Source organism: Scardinius erythrophthalmus, assembly GCF_964197995.2.
Source record: "Scardinius erythrophthalmus genome assembly, chromosome: 25".
In the NCBI taxonomy this organism is placed as follows: Eukaryota; Metazoa; Chordata; class Actinopteri; order Cypriniformes; family Leuciscidae; genus Scardinius; species Scardinius erythrophthalmus.
In genome coordinates, this window is record NC_138245.1 from 3,127,394 (window position 1) to 3,142,894 (window position 15,501).

Genomic DNA, 15,501 nt, shown 5'->3' on the forward strand with positions numbered 1-15,501 from the left:
TTGGCAGATTTGGTGCAGTGAGTTTGACAGTGTTGGTGCAGTGAGTTTGGCAGTGTTGGTGCAGTGAGTTTGGCAGTGTTGGTTTAGTGAGTTTGGCAGTGTTGGTGCAGTGAGTTTGGCAGTGTTGGTGCATTGAGTTTGGCAGATTTGGTGCAGTGAGTTTGACAGTGTTGGTGCAGTGAGTTTGGCAGCTTTGGTGCAGTGAGTTTGGCAGTGTTGGTGCAGTGAGTTTGGCAGTGTTGGTGCAGTGAGTTTGGCAGTGTTGGTGCAGTGAGTTTGGCAGTGTTGGTGCAGTGAGTTTGGCAGTGTTGGTGCATTGAGTTTGGCAGTGTTGGTGCAGTGAGTTTGGCAGTGTTGGTGCAGTGAGTTTGGCAGATTTGGTGCAGTGAGTTTGACAGTGTTGGTGCAGTGAGTTTGGCAGTGTTGGTGCAGTGAGTTTGGCAGTGTTGGTTTAGTGAGTTTGACAGTGTTGGTTTAGTGAGTTTGACAGTGTTGGTGCAGTGAGTTTGACAGTGTTGGTGCAGTGAGTTTGGCAGTGTTGGTGCAGTGAGTTTGGCAGTGTTGGTGCAGTGAGTTTGGCAGTGTTGGTGCAGTGTGTTTGACAGTGTTGGTGCAGTGAGTTTGGCAGTGTTGGTGCAGTGTGTTTGACAGTGTTGGTGCAGTGAGTTTGGCAGTGTTGGTGCAGTGAGTTTGGCAGTGTTGCTTTAGTGAGTTTGGCAGTGTTGGTGCCGTGAGTTTGGCAGTGTTGGTGCCGTGAGTTTGGCAGTGTTGGTGCAGTGAGTTTGGCAGTGTTGGTGCAGTGAGTTTGGCAGTGTTGGTGCAGTGAGTTTGGCAGTGTTGGTGCATTGAGTTTGGCAGTGTTGGTGCATTGAGTTTGGCAGATTTGGTGCAGTGAGTTTGACAGTGTTGGTGCAGTGAGTTTGGCAGTGTTGGTGCAGTGAGTTTGGCAGTGTTGGTTTAGTGAGTTTGACAGTGTTGGTTTAGTGAGTTTGACAGTGTTGGTGCAGTGAGTTTGACAGTGTTGGTGCAGTGAGTTTGGCAGTGTTGGTGCAGTGAGTTTGGCAGTGTTGGTGCAGTGAGTTTGACAGTGTTGCTTTAGTGAGTTTGGCATTGTTGGTGAAGTGAGTTTGGCAGTGTTGGTGCAGTGAGTTTGGCAGTGTTGGTGCAGTGAGTTTGACAGTGTTGGTTCAGTGAGTTTGGCAGTGTTGGTGCAGTGAGTTTGGCAGTGTTGGTGCAGTGAGTTTGACAGTGTTGCTTTAGTGAGTTTGGCAGTGTTGGTGCAGTGAGTTTGGCAGTGTTGGTGCAGTGAGTTTGACAGTGTTGGTGCAGTGAGTTTGGCAGTGTTGGTGCAGTGAGTTTGGCAGTGTTGGTGCAGTGAGTTTGGCAGTGTTGGTGCAGTGAGTTTGGCAGTGTTGGTGCAGTGAGTTTGGCAGTGTTGGTGCAGTGAGTTTGGCAGTGTTGGTGCAGTGAGTTTGGCAGTGTTGCTTTAGTTAGTTTGGCAGTGTTGGTGCAGTGAGTTTGGCAGTGTTGGTGCAGTGAGTTTGGCAGTGTTGGTTTAGTGAGTTTGGCAGTGTTGGTGCAGTGAGTTTGACAGTGTTGGTGCAGTGAGTTTGGCAGTGTTGGTGCAGTGAGTTTGGCAGATTTGGTGCAGTGAGTTTGACAGTGTTGGTGCAGCAGTGAGTTTGACAGTGTTGGTGCAGTGAGTTTGACAGTGTTGGTGCAGTGAGTTTGGCAGTGTTGGTGCAGTGAGTTTGGCAGATTTGGTGCAGTGAGTTTGACAGTGTTGGTGCAGCAGTGAGTTTGACAGTGTTGGTGCAGTGAGTTTGACAGTGTTGGTGCAGTGAGTTTGGCAGTGTTGGTGCAGTGAGTTTGGCAGTGTTGCTTTAGTGAGTTTGGCAGTGTTGGTGCCGTGAGTTTGGCAGTGTTGGTGCCGTGAGTTTGGCAGTGTTGGTGCAGTGAGTTTGGCAGTGTCGGTGCAGTGAGTTTGGCAGTGTTGGTGCAGTGAGTTTGGCAGTGTTGGTGCAGTGAGTTTGGCAGTGTTGGTTTAGTGAGTTTGACAGTGTTGGTTTAGTGAGTTTGGCAGTATTGTTGCAGTGAGTTTGGCAGTGTTGTTGCAGTGAGTTTGACAGTGTTGCTTTTGTGAGTTTGGCAGTATTGGTGCAGTGAGTTTGGCACTGTTGCTTTAGTGAGTTTGGCAGTGTTGGTGCAGTGAATTTGGCAGTGTTGGTGCAGTGAGTTTGGCAGTGTTGGTGCAGTGAGTTTGGCAGTGTTGGTGCAGTGAGTTTGGCAGTGTTGGTGCAGTGAGTTTGGCAGTGTTGGTGCAGTGAGTTTGACAGTGTTGCTTTAGTGAGTTTGGCAGTGTTGGTGCAGTGAGTTTGGCAGTGTTGGTGCAGTGAATTTGGCAGTGTTGGTGCAGTGAGTTTGGCAGTGTTGCTTTAGTGAGTTTGGCAGTGTTGGTGCAGTGAGTTTGGCAGTGTTGGTGCAGTGAGTTTGGCAGTGTTGCTTTAGTGAGTTTGGAAGTGTTGGTGCAGTGAGTTTGGCAGTGTTGGTTCAGTGAGTTTGGCAGTGTTGCTTTAGTGAGTTTGGCAGTGTTGGTGCAGTGAGTTTGGCAGTGTTGGTTTAGTGAGTTTGGCAGTGTTGGTGCAGTGAGTTTGACAGTGTTGGTGCAGTGAGTTTGACAGTTTTGGTGCAGTGAGTTTGACAGTTTTGGTGCAGTGAGTTTGACAGTGTTGGTGCAGTGAGTTTGACAGTGTTGATACAGTGAGTTTGGCAGTGTTGCTTTAGTGAGTTTGGCAGTGTTGGTGCAGTGAGTTTGACAGTGTTGGTGCAGTGAGTTTGACAGTGTTGGTGCAGTGAGTTTGGCAGTGTTGGTGCAGTGAGTTTGACAGTGTTGCTTTTGTGAGTTTGGCAGTATTGGTGCAGTGAGTTTGGCAGTGTTGCTTTAGTGAGTTTGGCAGTGTTGGTGCAGTGAATTTGGCAGTGTTGGTGCAGTGAGTTTGACAGTGTTGGTGCAGTGAGTTTGACAGTTTTGGTGCAGTGAGTTTGACAGTGTTGGTGCAGTGAGTTTGACAGTGTTGATACAGTGAGTTTGGCAGTGTTGCTTTAGTGAGTTTGGCAGTGTTGGTGCAGTGAGTTTGACAGTGTTGGTGCAGTGAGTTTGACAGTGTTGGTGCAGTGAGTTTGGCAGTGTTGGTGCAGTGAGTTTGACAGTGTTGGTGCAGTGAGTTTGGCAGTGTTGGTGCAGTGAGTTTGACAGTGTTGGTGCAGTGAGTTTGACAGTGTTGGTGCAGTGAGTTTGACAGTGTTGGTGCAGTGAGTTTGGCAGTGTTGGTGCAGTGAGTTTGACAGTGTTGGTGCAGTGAGTTTGGCAGATTTGGTGCAGTGAGTTTGACAGTGTTGGTGCAGTGAGTTTGGCAGTGTTGGTGCAGTGAGTTTGGCAGTGTTGGTGCAGTGAGTTTGGCAGTGTTGGTGCAGTGAGTTTGGCAGTGTTGGTGCATTGAGTTTGGCAGATTTGGTGCAGTGAGTTTGACAGTGTTGGTGCAGTGAGTTTGGCAGTGTTGGTGCAGTGAGTTTGGCAGTGTTGGTGCAGTGAGTTTGGCAGTGTTGGTGCAGTGAGTTTGGCAGTGTTGGTGCATTGAGTTTGGCAGATTTGGTGCAGTGAGTTTGACAGTGTTGGTGCAGTGAGTTTGGCAGTGTTGGTGCAGTGAGTTTGACAGTGTTGGTGCAGTGAGTTTGGCAGTGTTGGTGCAGTGAGTTTGGCAGTGTTGGTGCAGTGAGTTTGGCAGTGTTGGTGCAGTGAGTTTGGCAGTGTTGGTGCAGTGAGTTTGGCAGTGTTGGTGCAGTGAGTTTGGCAGTGTTAGTGCAGTGAGTTTGGCAGTGTTGGTGCAGTGAGTTTGGCAGTGTTGGTGCAGTGAGTTTGGCAGTGTTGGTGCAGTGAGTTTGGCAGTGTTGGTTTAGTGAGTTTGGCAGTGTTGGTTTAGTGAGTTTGGCAGTGTTGGTTTAGTGAGTTTGGCAGATTTGGTGCAGTGAGTTTGACAGTGTTGGTGCAGTGAGTTTGGCAGTGTTGGTGCAGTGAGTTTGGCAGTGTTGGTGCAGTGAGTTTGGCAGTGTTGGTGCAGTGAGTTTGGCAGTGTTGGTGCAGTGAGTTTGGCAGTGTTGGTGCAGTGAGTTTGGCAGTGTTGGTGCAGTGAGTTTGACAGTGTTGGTTTAGTGAGTTTGGCAGTGTTGGTGCAGTGAGTTTGACAGTGTTGGTTTAGTGAGTTTGGCAGTGTTGGTGCAGTGAGTTTGGCAGTGTTGGTGCAGTGAGTTTGGCAGTGTTGGTGCAGTGAGTTTGGCAGTGTTGGTGCAGTGAGTTTGACAGTGTTGGTGCAGTGAGTTTGGCAGTGTTGGTGCAGTGAGTTTGGCAGTGTTGGTGCAGTGAGTTTGGCAGTGTTGGTGCAGTGAGTTTGGCAGTGTTGGTGCTGTGAGTTTGGCAGTGTTGGTGCAGTGAGTTTGACAGTGTTGGTTTAGTGAGTTTGGCAGTGTTGGTGCAGTGAGTTTGACAGTGTTGGTTTAGTGAGTTTGACAGTGTTGGTTTAGTGAGTTTGGCAGTGTTGGTGCAGTGAGTTTGGCAGTGTTGGTGCAGTGAGTTTGACAGTGTTGGTTTAGTGAGTTTGACAGTGTTGGTTTAGTGAGTTTGGCAGTGTTGGTGCAGTGAGTTTGGCAGTGTTGGTGCAGTGAGTTTGGCAGTGTTGGTGCAGTGAGTTTGGCAGTGTTGGTGCAGTGAGTTTGACAGTGTTGGTGCAGTGAGTTTGGCAGTGTTGGTGCAGTGAGTTTGGCAGTGTTGGTGCAGTGAGTTTGGCAGTGTTGGTGCAGTGAGTTTGGCAGTGTTGGTGCTGTGAGTTTGGCAGTGTTGGTGCAGTGAGTTTGACAGTGTTGGTTTAGTGAGTTTGGCAGTGTTGGTGCAGTGAGTTTGACAGTGTTGGTTTAGTGAGTTTGACAGTGTTGGTTTAGTGAGTTTGGCAGTGTTGGTGCAGTGAGTTTGGCAGTGTTGGTGCAGTGAGTTTGACAGTGTTGGTGCAGTGAAGAGAGTGATGTGTGTATTTCTCACCCATGCCAGCCTCTTCCAAGCCCTTTCTGACGAGATCCTCACGATTTTGCCTGCTGGGCACTTTCCTCTCCAGTGCTGCAGATGCCATCAGATAGAATTACATATAAATCTCACTGAATACAAACACTACAACCCTGCCGTCAGTAAATCGATCTCTAATGCTTTTGGAGAGATACTAATAATCATTATATTAAAAAAGAGCTTTCAAAATAAATGTGATATTGTAGGTAATAAATGAAAACAATGTAAATGTTTTAACACCATTAAAAAGTTCATTCAATTTGCCATTAGAACTCTTTCATTCCACCAACAGTAAGCAATTAAAAGTATAAGGTCAAGCTTTACTCGTAATAAAAGTCATAACTAAAGACTGATGTCAAGGATAAGCTCTAAAATCTATATTTTTTTCAAGGTAGAAACTGCAAAAAAAAAAAAAAAGTTATAAAAACCCATTTAATTACAAATCATTAGAAAAGTTGTCGAAACTTCTGTAATTATGGAATTTAATTATTTTAATAATTATAGTTATAATTTTAATATTTATAATTATTTTATTTAATTACTTATTATTATTATTATTATTATTATACATTTATTTTATATAAATGTAAACTTATTTTTATTTTTATTTTTTAAATACATTTAAAAATACAATTATTTTTAATAATAAATATTTTATTATTAATTTCTTATTATTATTTTTAATAAAATAATTTAATATGTAAATATATATTTGTTTTAATAAAATAATAATTTAATATAAATATAAACATAATATTTTTTTAAATAATTCAAAATGTTAAATACATTAAAAAAAATATTAAAATAATATTTTTATTATAATAATAATAACATAATTGAATAATATATAAATATATATATAAAAATATTTCTATTTATAAAATATAAATATTATAATTATTATATTTTATATATTTATATTTTATAACCTTTCAAGGGTAAATATTTAATTAAACTAATAAAAATTGCCACTCCTAGTTTCTACATATAAAACAAGTTTGAAGATTAGCAGCGTTTAAATAATGTCTTTGTCAAGGTGGCCTCAGAGTCAGAAAGGTTGAGAATTAGTGCCTTATAGCTTTATAAAACAGGTATTACATAATACAATATTACACAGAATTTCATTAAAAAGTAATGAATTGGGATCAGTAAGTTTGTCAAAGTTTGTCAAAGAAACCAAATCTGTGGCATAATATTGATTAAATAAAGAAAATAATTTTGACTAAACAAGCAAACATCTTTTCAACAACTTTTCACTGTTTATATCCCTCTGCTTGTCTGTTGGTTAGCATGCGCACTACAAAGTGAGTATTTTTCAGTGAGTCCTCATGAGCCATTGAATCATTCACTCAACCGATTCTGATACATTCAGAAACAAAACAACACTACAATTCTACTCGGAAATGATTTGCATTGACCTAAAAATATAGACAGAGTAACCTAAAGCAACATTGTGTATTGCACCGTCAAGCTGTGATTCAGCTATAGTGATTCGAAGTCACACTGTTACTGTCAGGGTTCTGTCACTTCTATCTAGGTCATATCTTGGTTTGGTGACGGAGCTCTCACACTCCCAGTTTGTCATGTGCTTGTGTTTTAGTCCTGTTTGTTGTGAGCACATGGCTTGTCTTGTGTTTCCTTGTGCCATGTGCTCTCCTGTGATTGTCTAGCCCCGCCCATCTTGTTACCTGATTATTGATTTATTTGCCCCACCTGTCCTCCCTCGTTACTCTCTTTTGTTTGCTTACCAATTTAGTCTCCCTGTGTTTGCAGTCCTGTACTGGTTCGTTGTCTATGTTCCCTCGTGTTTCTTGTTACTGCTACAGTCCAGTTGGAATTCCTTGATGCCCATCTTGTTTTCCCCCACGGGGTAGTTTTTGTTTTTTGTTTTGTTTTGTTTTATTGTTACCTCTTAAAATATCCATTGTTCCTGCATTTGAGTCCTCGTGTCACTATTACACCATTCTTTACACATCCATTTTGCTTAAATTTAACACATTAACCAATCAGAATCCAGAACCAGATATATTAATCTTATTATTGCCATTATATTAGTATAATGAAATGGCATGACAGCAAGGAGGTTTATTTGATGGGGAAATAATGATCAATGTGATGTTTATGAGTTATTATTCAACATGTGGATTGTTGTTCCTTCACTCACCTGTAGAGCCCTGCCTCAGTTTTTCATTTTTCTTTTTCCTCCACTTCCAGGGCTTGAAGATCCGTCCCAGGCTGGCCAGTTTACTGTTGCGGCGGATGGGGGGAGTTCGGACCCCAGACACCAGACAACCAGAATGAAGTGTTCTGTGCTGATCCATCACATCTACGGCACAAAAACAGACAAGCAGAAATGAAGTTTGCATCAGAAACTAATCTCTCAGTTTATAAAAATAAGCAAAAATCATGTTTGCAGTAATGCAGTTTAATGCAGTTTTTACAAACTTCAGGACAAGTCAAACTGTGTTTCTAATCAACAAGAACACTGCTTCAACGTTCAATTAAGCATTTAAAACGCATCTCCAGCGGCCGTCTGGTTTGAGTCGGTCTGTTTCAGTCAGAATGAATCCAGTCCTATTTCAGGTTCTAAAAGTTCTGTTTATATGAATATATTTCAATCCGATTCACATTAAATGGATTCCAGTCATTGCGTTCAGAACCGAAGAAAGCTGTGATAATGTCATCAGAGATGCGGCAAGTATAATTGTCTTTTTTTTATAATTGCCTTGATGACATATCTAAATTACCCTGGTAATCCAGAGTTCTCACGAGAGCACAAGTTGAATTTGCTCAGCGAGTTACGCTGGCGTCGAGTAATGAAGCTCATTAAATATGCCCTTGTTTCCGAGCTGCACCAATCACATCGGGTTATCTGATATAGGCGGGCCAGAGGCGAGCTAAAGATGACGACAGCGCTGTGACGTCGAAATCATTAGTAAACGTTGCAAGATGGCTATGGATGAACACCAGTTGTTTGAAACGGCTTTGGCCGCTACAATGAACGAGTTAGACTTGGCCTTTTACCTAAAAGAGGAACAGAAGACGGCGCTTCAATCGTTCCTTTGCAAGAAGGGCGTTTTTGCTGTTTTGCCGACCGGATACGGCAAGAGTCTGATCTTCCAGTTAGCTCCGCTGGTAGCTAAGCGTATGGGGCTTGTTGTGATTTTATCCAATTGCGTGCAGTGAGATTTTCAAATGCATGCTTGGTGCCGCTCCTCGAGCTGGCCGATTTTCATTAGTCGACGCCAGACCATTAATCTTTCAGATTTAGGTCTGGATTTCCAGGCTATATCTAAACAGAAAATGGACACATTTGTCAAAATAAGTTTTTAGCAAACATTTTAGGTTTTTACATGACAGCTTTTTAATCAAATTGAGCCATTAATCCGATTCTACACAAATGATTTGTGTGCACGTAAACATAGCTTCTGAATGCATCATGACCCTGTTTACACCAGTATTTAGTGTCGAGTGCTAACATCACACCACCTGAGACAGATGTTAATAACAGCTGGAAAAGAGGCCTGTACTCCATGGGGAGCGAATGGTGTCTGTCCAAGCGTTTGCTGTGCCAACACGATTTGTTTACCAAGGTGGAACAGCACATGGGTCATCTCTCCTGACGCAAAATATTAGTTTTAATTCAAAAGATAAAGAAACACATGACAAACTGACCAAAGAAAAAACTGGATGGCTTAATCTGTCACTCTGGATAAGATCATATAGATAGGAGCGTGTCCACTGTCTTACTAAAATGAAGATGAAGTGTTTTTACTTTGAATCCTGTTCTAAGACAAACTGTAGGAGACACAGAGCACTGCATTATATCTGTCTCCCTCTCTGCGCAGAAACACACCTCACAAACAATCCACTGTTTTAAAGTGCCCCTATGATGCTATTTTAAAGGTTCCTAATGTTGTTTTGGCGTCTCCTACAACAGGTTTACATGCATTCAAGGTCAAAAAACACTTTAATTTTCTCATAATCTCCACTGCAGCATCAGCTCTTTTCTCAGTGTCTGAAACGCTTCGATTAAAGATTCAGTCTCTCTGAACCCCGCTTCTCTAAACCCCGCCTCTCTGAGAGCTGCTCTGCTCTGATTGGTCAGATGACCCAGTCTGTTGTGATTGGTCAACCGTGTCAGAAACCAAACGCTCATTAGCATATCTGAATTTCAGCTCCGGATCTTCCTCAGCTCTTGATACTCAGTGATACGAACTGTAACCATGGCGTCGGTTTTGCCGTATCAATCTCATCAAAGTGGATTTGCTCTGTCAGCAGAAAACAGCGTCTTCTCCACATGAACAACACGAACCAAACTCTTCCAGTCTCAGATAAACTACAGTGTTTGAGGGTCAAAGTAGACGTTGTTCACGGCAGCCAATGAAGAACACAGACTGGCATTATGCAAATCTGTTACAAACCTACGCAGATTCAGCAGGAAGTGAGACGAGTTACTGACGACTCGTTTCAGTTCAGAATCAAAAACTCTATTTATCTGCACTTTGAAACTTTGCAGATCTTTTACATTCACAAACAGCTCTATTACACACCACATGAAAGGGAATATCAGAAAAAGCTTAATAGGGGCGCTTTACAATACAATCCTGGGCCCGTATTCATAAAAAATCTTAATGCAAAGAGTAGCTCCTAGTGACAAAATTCTAAGAAAATTCAGAAATGTGGGCGTTTACTCTTAAAATTAAATAAAAATCATAGTAAAGAAAAAAGTAATTCAGAAAGCATCTTAACCCTTAAAAGAGGTCTTAAGGTCAACATTGTTAGGAGTACGGACGAGGACTTTCTTTAGCGGAGGAGAAAATGGCAGAAAGATGAAGAAATGTGTTGCAGACAATGGATGACAGTGAGTTAATAAGACGCTATAGATTAGATCGTGCAGGGATCTTGTTTGTAACAGATCTTATTAGAGACACGCTTACATCTCCGACACAGCGCAGAAATGCCATAGTGCCAGAAATGAAAGGAATCACTACATTAAAATATTTGGCAAAATGCAACAGTGCAGCAGTGATGATCTGGGTCTGTCACAACCTTCTGTAAGCAGAGTGATCACACACACAGTTAAAGCACTTCCAGAACCTCTTATTGGGTCGCAGTTCATTTCGTTTCTACTACACATTCCCACCTAGCAGGCTCAAAAAACTGCATTTATGAATATAGCAGGCTTTTCTGAGCGGGAATGAACCGATATTAATTTGCGCTATAAGCTCCCACGTCTGCTTCCCCGTGCTGTGACACCCGGGATGGCCTTGTGTTGTGTTCATCCACTAACTGGGCTAACAGTAAACACTGTTCCTCTGTCCAGTCGGGCTTCCTCGTCCTTTTTTTTTTTCCTCGTCCTAAGTTTTATATACATATATATATTGTGTGTGTGTGTGTGCGTGCGTGCGTGTGTGTGAGAAGACGCTAAACTTAAAATCTCTCTTTTTTTTTTTTCTTTTTTTTTTTTTTTCTTGGACAACCAACCAATCACAGTCTTCAAAAGATTGTGTCATCCGTAGCCCCGCCTCCTCACTAAGATGAAAGTTTTTGTCTTTTCCTTGCTCAGAGTTGCTCTCAGATCGGTCCTGAATCGCTCTTAAGCTAAGACTCTTACGTAGAAGTTGTTCAGCTAAATTAGGAGTTTTCTGAGAGGATTCTTAGAAGCTTTAAGAATACGGGCCCTGTTTTCTCCACGGAAATCAAGTCAGCTTTGATTCAACTCCTGCAACTCAAGGCACAAACGGCTCCTTGTTTCGCCGACGGCCGAGTGAAGACCTCAGTCTGTCAGACAGGATTAATGCGTCCCGAAGCCCATCAAACACCTGACTCGAGAGGCTTCGAGTGCAGCGTTAGAAGCGTCTCTTCCCACACAGTCTGGCTCGACGGAGAGCTCACACCTCGGGAAACCGCAGATGAACCGTGGGCAGCGCTGAGAGCTTCTATCTCTGTCTGATTCTTACGGTCGTCACACCTAAGCCGCATGAAAGTGAAAAAACAACAACAACAACAGCACCTGTTTATATCAGGAGGAATAGTGAAGGACGTAAAATCATCTAGTATTTGTTTTTAGAACTAACTTAAAGTCTCCCTGTGGTGAAGATCCAGCTTTTAATGTTGTTTTTGTGTCTATATATGGTGTGTTTAATCTGCTTTACTGTAAGACAAACCATGTGTAAATTCATAAGTCGACAGCATTGCTGAGTATTTCCTCCTTAAAACTGCAGTGAACCAAAGACAGTCTCAAAAACACACTTTGAAATCGCTGGTGTTTCTGACGTCACAAACTACCTTGTAACCAATCAGATCAACGTGTGATCGTCAACCAGTGGATCTCTGAGCTGAGTGAGTGAGTGGAGGCGGGGCTCATTTGCATATTCATAGAACTACTAAATGAGGCAAGGGTGTCGAGTTACATTCAAGATATTTTAAGGCATGAAGACATTTTTTTAAGGAAAAACATTTCAAATATGTAATTTTGGTGATCAAAGATTAGTTTTAAGGGATACAATTATTGACTACAGGGGGACTTTAATAATTATATTGATTAGACAATCCTATAAGATTACTGCAAATCACACTGTACAACATGGATCTAAAAAACTTGAGTATGACATCTATAGACTATACAATGATGACACCTATTTAATAGTCGGCTACTATGTGCCTGTGTGTGTGTGTGTGTGTGTGTGTGTGTGCGCGCGCGCGCGCGTGTGTGTGTGTGTGTGTGAGAGAGAGAGAGAGAGAGTGAGAGAGAGAGTGTGTGTGTGTGTGTGTGTGTGTGAGAGAGAGAGAGAGAGAGAGAGAGAGAGTGAGAGTGAGAGTGAGAGTGAGAGTGTGTGTGTGTGTGTGTGTGTGTGTGTGAGAGAGAGAGAGAGAGAGAGAGTGTGTGTGTGTGTGTGTGTGTGTGTGTGTGTGTGTGTGTGTGTGTGTGTGTGTGTGTGTGTGTGTGTGTGTGTGTGTGTGCTTAATGTATTTGTAAACATTTTAATGAACACTGAATATGAATGGAATTGATGTCTACTAAAGGTTGGTTTAAAGCACTTAATGTCATTTTCCCGTTTCCCATGACCTAATCTAAAGAGAGAAATATTTACTGTTAATAAGTTGTTAAAACATAATCTAACTCTTTACATTTCATTGAATTAAACTAATTTGTTAATTACAGTGACAATGAATTAAGAATGTGCCTTTTGTCTATTTGTATAGTCTATTAATGTATTACAGTTAATAAAATATTAATTAACTAATAATTAGCTAATTATTTGTAAGTACTTTACACTATACTTATTATAAAGTGTTACCCCATTTATTATTTTATCAGATTCTACAGCTGGACTTGTTCTAGTAACAGAGTAATTCTGAACTTTGAAACGCATCAAAACAGTGTTAAAAATGCAGAGTTGTGTTTTGCTGTTAAATATTCTCACAGTGTGTGTATGAAGGAACACATCCTTTAAAAACACTGCAGCTCCTCTCTCACCTGTTCAAACATCCACAAGAGAAGCGCATTGTGCGTATTAATGTAAAGCACTTATATAACAGCGCAGCATCACATGTGGAAGATGTTTCTCAGTGCTATCAGACTGAACCCAGTCGATGTGAAGCAGGTCAGCTGATCGTGTCTTACTGTAGCAGAGCAGAATCCAGGTCAAGCCTGTTAGTTTCTGCAGCTGAAGCACAAGTCAGGGTCAGAGCGCCGTTGCCATGGTTACCCCTCAGAGGCGCAGCATCACTAACGGGGGTTGCCGGGCGGACGGGGAGGCTGTTGCCATGGTTACCCCTCCGGATGCTGGGGAGACTGTTGCCACGCAGAGAGACTAGAAACCCACGAGAGCCAATCGGAGGCGAGCGACGAGGAACACACACCAGGCATCCCTCTATTTATAAGTTGTTTTGAAAAATCCATTATGGGATGCTTAGTGCTCCATCATGGGATCAAAGTGTTATCTATAAACATATATTAAGAAATTAAACATAACTATTTTTCTTACTAACGCACATAACAACATAAATAGAGACGATATAATTAGAACAGATGTTCCATAACAAACGCACTCACGCGCTATTTCAGCACGCTCCCGCAGACGCTCAAGAGTTCAGCGCGCGCTGCCCTTTCACTCCTCATGGTGGAGCCTTTAGGCGTGGTGTGAGTGTGTGTGTGTGTGTGACAGCTGGACTTTGAATCTTTGCTGCTTCAATGAACACAATAACAATAACCAAAAGCTTCCTTATGGGAAGCGCGCGGTCATTCCCGGAGCAGAACCCCTCGCGCGCGCGCGCGCACACATCCTCGTCCCGCGCCCTGACGGAACACACAACTTTTGTCACTGAATGTCATTCGTATTTCGTAAAGCAATATTTTTTTCAAGACTTTTATTCTGCTTAAACTATAGAATTACGATCAGAATAACAATCTATTCCCAAAAAAATAAATAAATTCTTATTTGCAGGGGAAAAAAACTTTGCAGGCATGTGACCCCCTCACACACACACACACACACACAGACTGGAGAGGACGCTAATGTGAAGGAATGTGCACGCGGATGGTGACAGTTCAAAACATGAGAGGAGAAAAATCCCCCGTTTAAACCATTTTTTAGTTTGGAAGTCAATTTTTGGCACATTCCTTCCCTGAAAAAAAGAGCTATTAAACATGCAGCCTACACCATTATTGTTCATTAATAGAAAGAAAGAAAGAAAGAAAGAAAGAAAGAAAGAAAGAAAGAAAGAAAGAAAGAAAGAAAGAAAGAAAGAAAGAAAGAAAGAAAGAAAGAAAGAAAGAAAGAAAGAAAGAAACAGTGGTTCATGTTTTCACACTAGATGGGGTAAGTTGTCACAAAAGCAACCTGCCATTAAATGGAGAGAACGCTCACCTAAACTAAAGAGAGGTCTTCAGTGGAGCACAACAGGGGAATTTATGAAGAATCTGCTAATATTTCCATATAATAAAACTGAATTAAATATGTGGTTGTAGGCTATCTTGCAACAAATATATACAGTGCTGTCAAATCAAATCAATCAAATAATTGCATCTAACAGAAAAGTGTGTGTGTGTGTGTGTGTGTGTGTGTGTGTGTGTGTGTGTGTGTGTGTGTGTGTGTGTGTGTGTGTGTGTGTGTGTGTGTGTGTTAGTGTGTGTGTTAGTGTGTGTGTGTGTGTGTGTGTGTGTGTGTGTGTGTGTGTGGTATTTGCAATACTATACTACTATACTACACTTAAAATATTTTATGCATACAAGAAGAAAACAGGTTTAGATGGGATATAACTCAACTACCCATTAACATGTCACATCTTATTATAATAGGCCGTAATGCAATCACTGGAGTTCACTGGTAAGGAACTGGAAAAAACTAGCCTGGGAAAACCCAGACAACTTCCAGCAAATTTAGATTGGCTCTGCAAGTAGTCTGGCAAAGAGCTCATTCAAGCCCATTTCAAATCCGTCCAAATCCCGGCACCAATCAGAAACGTTGGGGAGGGCTTTACACGATGACGATCGCTCTGATTGGTTTTAGGTCTATCCAATTGCGCCCAGAGGCATTCGAGCGACGTCCGTTGGTGACGCCCCTTTGGAAATGAGTTATTAATGAAGCTTTGCCAGACCATAACTCAGTTACTACTGAGAATGGTCTGGTTTTAACCAGGCTAGGAAAAAACTCTAACCACTCTCTCTCTGGGTGTTCTGAAAGCATTTTAAATGGTTTCCCTTTCGTCACACATCTGGAGTCACACGGGAATGATTTGGAAAGCATGTTCAGAACAGAATGAAGTGCTTGATTTCACACTCAGATGTCTGCTTGTTTACATCAGTAACGTTATGGAGAGAGATCTGATGGACACACATCACGTGACTCCCGGAATCACTGCTGAGGAAGATTCATTCTGAAAAGAGGTTATGGCATGTTTAAGATCACACAGGTTTGGACATTACGGTGTTGAACATGATCCACGAGAGCCGACGAGAGGCTGATGGTGAGCAGGAGAATGTCAAGAGCTTTGTTTTCATGCCTTATGCCTCCATCTCTCTTCATGAGCGTTCATGGGCTTGTTAACAAATTGGCAAAACAAACTAGGTCATGATGTAAAATTGATTAGTTGTGGTCCAGTTTTTAAATGTTTCATCACATTGATCTGTGTCCATAATTGCCATATAATGGAAGTCCCATGAAACGAGTCTTTTTTATCTGATTGCTTATAGTGATATCAATCGAAATCAAATTCTCTTCTCGATTTCAGAACTAATATGAAAACAAGGAAGTGAAGTTAACTAGAACGTCCCTGGAGCAACTGTAGTGGTAACGCCGCATTAACGTCTCTCCTTCTCTGAGGACTCGTAATGGAGATCAGTCGATATTTAGAAATATTGTATTACAGATGCAATCGATTGC

At 42.0% G+C, this 15,501-nt stretch overlaps 1 protein-coding gene across 1 annotated transcript in view; it reads right to left on the reverse strand.

The window, feature by feature from the left end:
* The window catches only part of LOC308685330 (phosphatase and actin regulator 3-like), a gene marked incomplete at both ends in the record, with an annotated part of 55,160 nt that extends 40,016 nt beyond the window's left edge, over window positions 1-15,144 (reverse strand). The window contains 5 exons of the mRNA XM_081357029.1: window positions 5,090-5,164; window positions 7,275-7,436; window positions 10,936-11,084; window positions 12,741-12,930; window positions 15,045-15,144. Coding sequence (XP_081213155.1) covers window positions 5,090-5,164; window positions 7,275-7,436; window positions 10,936-11,084; window positions 12,741-12,930; window positions 15,045-15,144 — 676 coding nt within the window. The remainder of the gene's footprint in view (window positions 1-5,089; window positions 5,165-7,274; window positions 7,437-10,935; window positions 11,085-12,740; window positions 12,931-15,044) is intronic.
* Window positions 15,145-15,501: the final 357 nt, after the last annotated feature.